The sequence below is a fragment of the Oratosquilla oratoria genome, chromosome 14 (assembly GCF_046742065.1).
Source record: "Oratosquilla oratoria isolate Oo_2021 chromosome 14, ASM4674206v1, whole genome shotgun sequence".
In the NCBI taxonomy this organism is placed as follows: domain Eukaryota; kingdom Metazoa; phylum Arthropoda; class Malacostraca; order Stomatopoda; family Squillidae; genus Oratosquilla; species Oratosquilla oratoria.
The window spans coordinates 41408943-41413672 of record NC_134790.1 but is presented as its reverse complement, the minus strand read 5'-3'; the positions used below and the strand labels follow the sequence as shown (position 1 = coordinate 41413672).

The following is a 4730-nucleotide window of genomic DNA, read 5'->3' as shown; positions in this document are numbered from 1 at the left end:
GGAGTCTCCTCCGGCAGAGACAGCTGTGGGTTGGGCCATGGCGTACATGGTGGTCTCGATCTTGGGAACTCGGGCGGCGGCGGCGTTCCAAGCAGCCATGAACTCGGCAGTGGCCTTCTTGACCTCATCCGTGGCTTCGACCTGCTCGGGTACACCGATGGTGTAAGTAGTGGCCTTGACCATAGCCTGCTCTATCTTAGGCACCCTACGAGCGGCGGCCTGCCAGGCAGCCATAAATTCAGCTGTGGCCTTCTGGACCTCGTCAGTAGGCTCAACGGCAACTGGAGGGCCGTAGTGGAGGGCCTGCTTGACGCTTTCGGTCCTCTGGGCAGCGGCATTCCAAGCGGCCATGAACTCCTCGTTGGCCTTTCTAAGGGCTTCGAGTGCTTCTTCGCGAGTGGGAAGGACGATGGCGGCCTTGGTGGCGGGTTTATATTTGACCAGTGTTGACTCGATGGTGGCAACGCGAGAAGCGGCAGCGTTCCAGGCGGCCATGAACTCGGCAGTGGCCTTGGCCACATCAGCGGTGGGCCGCACTGGCATGGGGGCACCTTCCTGTGCGGGGGTCTTAATCGCGGTGCTGTAGGTGATGACGTTATAATCGGGTGTCTTGGCGGCAAGATCAGCGGCGGCTTCGTAAGCCTTCATGAATTCCTTGCGGGCCTGGTCGACTTCGATGGTATATCCGGACTCAGCGATGACTCCGGAGGCAAAGGGTCCAGTGTATTTGGGTCCAGCTGGGGCAACGGGTGCTGAGGCAGCTGGGGTACCTGGTGCTGGCGCGGAGTACTGGGTAGTGTCCGGCTTAGGGACACGTGCAGCAGCTTCTCTGTAGGCAGCCAAAAACTCTTGCCGAGCAGCCTCCACTTCCTTGGTGAATCCAGAGGCGGTGATCTCTCCTGAAGCTAGGGGCCCGGTGTAGGGGGTAGCGGCGGCAATGGGAGCAGGGGCATAGACAAGGGCAGGGGCTGCCGGTACGTGGGCTACTACAACGGCTCCAGCGTGGTGGGTAACAGGTGCGGGTGCTGCTGTGTAGATGTGTACGTCAGGAGCGGCAGCTGCGAGAGCAGCAGCGCTATCATAAGCCTCCTGAAAATCTTCGCGGGCCTCATGGACTTCCTTGGTGTATCCGGAATCTACGATAATTCCGGATGCCTTGGGTCCGGTGTAAGTTTCGACAGGAGCTGGGACAGCTGGGGCAGTGTACTGGACAGACACAACGGCTCCTGAGTAGTCGTCGGTGTCCGGGGCGGCAGCTGCGAGGGCAGCGGCGCTCTCATAGGCTTCTTGGAAGTCCTCCCTGGCATCGTGAACCTCCTTAGTGTATCCGGAATCTACGATAACTCCAGATGCCAAAGGTCCGGTGTAGACTGGGCCAGTGAGGACAACTGGAGCAGGGGCTGGTGCGGCTGGGACAGGAGCTGGGGCGGCATATTGGACAGACACGACCGCTCCGGAATAGTCATCGGTGTCAGGGGCGGCAGCTGCGAGGGCGGCGGCGTTAGCGTAAGCATCCTCGAAATCCTTGCGAGCCTCGTCAACCTCCATGGTGTATCCAGATTCGACGATAATACCAGATGCCTGGGGTCCGGTGTAGACTTGGGCTGGGGCTGGGGCAGCAGCGGGAACGACAACAGGAGCTGCAGGAACCACGACATGGCCAGCAAAAGACACGGCAGGGACCTCATATCCGGGATCAATCACGGCTGCGCCAGAGTAAACTTCAGTGTCAGGAGCAGCGGCAGCAAGAGCAGCAGCGCCAGCATATGCTTTCTCAAATTCCTTGCGGGCTTCGTCGACCTCCATAGTGTATCCAGATTCTACGATGTCTCCGGAGGCGAATGGTCCAGTGTAGACTTGGTTGGTGATAACGACGGGGCCGGGGGCAGGGGCGGGAGCGCTGTATTCGAAGTAGGTGACATAGTCATCATCATCGGGGGCTGCTGCAGCACGGGCGGCTGCGGCTTCGAAGGCAAGCTGGAACTGACGACGTGCCTCCTCCACCTCCTTGGTGTAACCAGATTCCATGATGATGCCGGAAGCCATTGGTCCGGTGTAGGTCTCGGACGGCACGGCAGCTGTGTAGGTGACGATGGGCAGGTTGGATGTGTCATCATCGGGTGCTGCTGCGGCCAGAGCGGCTGCCTTGTTGAAAGCAGCCATGAACTCGGCGGTGGCCCTCTCCACCTCGGGAGTGAACTTGACGGGCTGGGGTGCGGCGAGAACGGGGGCGGCTTGGATACCCGACACCTGATACATGGTGGTCTGGATCTTTGGCACACGAGCAGCAGCAGCTTGATAAGCTTTCATGAACTCGGCAGTGGCCCTCTTGACCTCATCAGTATGGTCGACAGGTTTGGGAGCTCCTGTGCTGTAGGTAATTGTGGCATGGACGGCGGCTGCCCTCTGGGCTGCAGCGTGCCAAGCTGCCATGAACTCAGCCGTGGCGCGCTGAACCTCCGGGGTGGGCCTGACGGGCTCGGGAGGTCCGTAGGTGACGCCAATCTCGACAGCAGAAGCCCTTTCAGCAGCAGCATTCCAGGCAGCCATGAACTCTGCCGTGGCTCTCCTCACAGCTTCAGTCTCCTGCACTTGCTTAGGAGGTGTGAAGTGGGAGTAGCCAGAAGGTCCTACCTTGACCAAGGTGGTTTGGATCTTGGAAGCTCGTTCATAGGCGGCATTCCAGGCTGCCATGAACTCGGCTGTGGCCTGAGCTACGGCCGCCGTTGGCTGGACGGGCTGTGGGGCTCCTGCAGATGCTGCGGTAGCCACGGAGCCAGTGGAGTAAGTAGCAATGACGGGTCCTGCTGAGATCTGAGGAGCGGCATGCGAGACGATCTGAACATTGTGGAGAGGAACTTGCTGGGCATTGGTGAGGAAAACTAGGGGAACGGGGAGAACTCTGCCGGAGTAAAGGAGAGCCGAGTCGAGGTAACAGTTAGGAGCCACCGGATGGCCCGCTGCGACGGACAGCAGCGCTGCCAAAGCCTGAAAAAAAGAAAGAGAATGCGTTAGCCTCAGGCTCTTCAATTGCTGTGTATGTATGGATTATGAAGATATAACATTTATCTGTCAGTCCCCATTGAGTCTATTTATAGGTTGTCAGTTTATATGATCTAGATGTCAATAGATAATCAATACTGTCGAAAAAGTATAGCAAAAATTATTCAACGGATTTTTCCTAAAAATTATCATACATTTTTAAGAAATCGAGTTTGGAAACTGATTAAAATCTCGGAGGAGCCTGTCGCCAGAAAGTATTTAATAGTTTGAACTCATTACAAACATTTTAGAAAAAAAATCGACCATAACAGCAACTTATCATAAACGCTGCTGAACGTGGAATGTCCTTCAGCTGTCTTCGTGGAATTCCTAAGGTCAGGTTGGCTGGTGATTTATCAATTTGCGTATGCGTTTATCTTTATTTTTGTTTTATGTATATATCTCTACTGTGTATAATTATGTACTCTCGTCTTGTAATGTCCAGGTGGTCACATAACTCGAACACTGTATAGTAAAGTTAGCTCGTATACCTCCTGACAAGACCTATGTCAGACACTGGTGTAGATTCACCGTATGAAGACACCCAAGAAATCTTTCAGACTGCCCTCAAATTAAACAGTCTTCCCGCGCCGATTGTTAAAAAAAATCACTGTTTCTCACTAATACAGGATACACTTGTTTATCGGGTGTGACACTAGCATTACAGATAACTGAATTATCGTTTGTTCTGAAGCACTGCACTGTTTCACTATAGAAAAATTTTCATCAAAGTATTTCTTTTTCAATTCTATACAACTTCTGAAGATGTTTGTATGGTATCATTAAAGCCACGTGTCCCATGATATCTATATTTTTTATGAAATAAAAAAAAAATATTAAATGCAATTGTTCTTCCAGTGGGGAGTCAGTGCCTTGGGATGCAATAAGGACGGATGAAATAGGGAGGGAGGTAGAGGAGGCTGCATCATCTGCGACGCAGCAAGTTCTTGGGTTTGAATTACGTAATAAGAGTTGGGAAGGTCATAGGATTATCAATAGGAGCCTAAGTAACAGATAAGAGATAAGGAGGAGGGTATATTAGGCCGAAAGATGGATTGAGTACTCACCAGAGACAACATGACTGTAGAATATGACTCGACGTAAATGTGTCCTAGTCTGTGCGGCCGCAGCCTTTTATAGCCAGGCGTCTCCTCCCATGCCCACTCCCCTGGACCTCCACGCCCCTCCTCTCCCCCTCCTGGCTCCGCCCAGACACTTCCTACTCTATTTTAACCTCCCCCCAGCTCCCCTTCTTCGTAATTTCTTTTCACCTTCGTCCCAACGACGCCAGATACTATGGCTTAGGTGGGAAAGTGGCCTGTATGGAATTCCCCTGTATCCACTTGAGATGACGAGTAACTTCAAATACCAAAGGAAAATACTTTCACTATCAAATGCATAGATGCAACCTCAAGGAAAACACGTATATATAGATGAAAGAAACAAATAATGAAAAATCATATCCACAGATAATTGGAGTTATACAGACATAAATATACAGAACCACACACATATACATATGCATAGGTACACATAATCCATATTCGCATTCATATGCCTATACATATTCTTATACATATACATATACGTATAGATATACATAGACATATACATACACATATACATATACATATACATATACATATACATATACATATACATATACATATACATACGCATATACATAC

At 51.7% G+C, this 4730-nt stretch overlaps 1 protein-coding gene across 1 annotated transcript in view; it reads right to left on the bottom strand.

Moving 5' to 3' along the window:
* LOC143032849 (uncharacterized) overlaps positions 1–4176 on the bottom strand; it is a 4577-nt gene extending 401 nt beyond the window's left edge. Inside the window, exons 1-2 of the mRNA XM_076198013.1 lie at positions 4110–4176; positions 1–2988 (exon numbers count right to left, since the gene is read on the bottom strand). The exon at positions 1–2988 is cut by the window's left edge and continues 401 nt beyond it. Of these exons, the coding sequence (XP_076054128.1) occupies positions 1–2988; positions 4110–4121 (3000 nt within the window). The 5' untranslated portion in view covers positions 4122–4176. The remainder of the gene's footprint in view (positions 2989–4109) is intronic.
* Between the last annotated feature and the right edge of the window lie 554 nt (positions 4177–4730).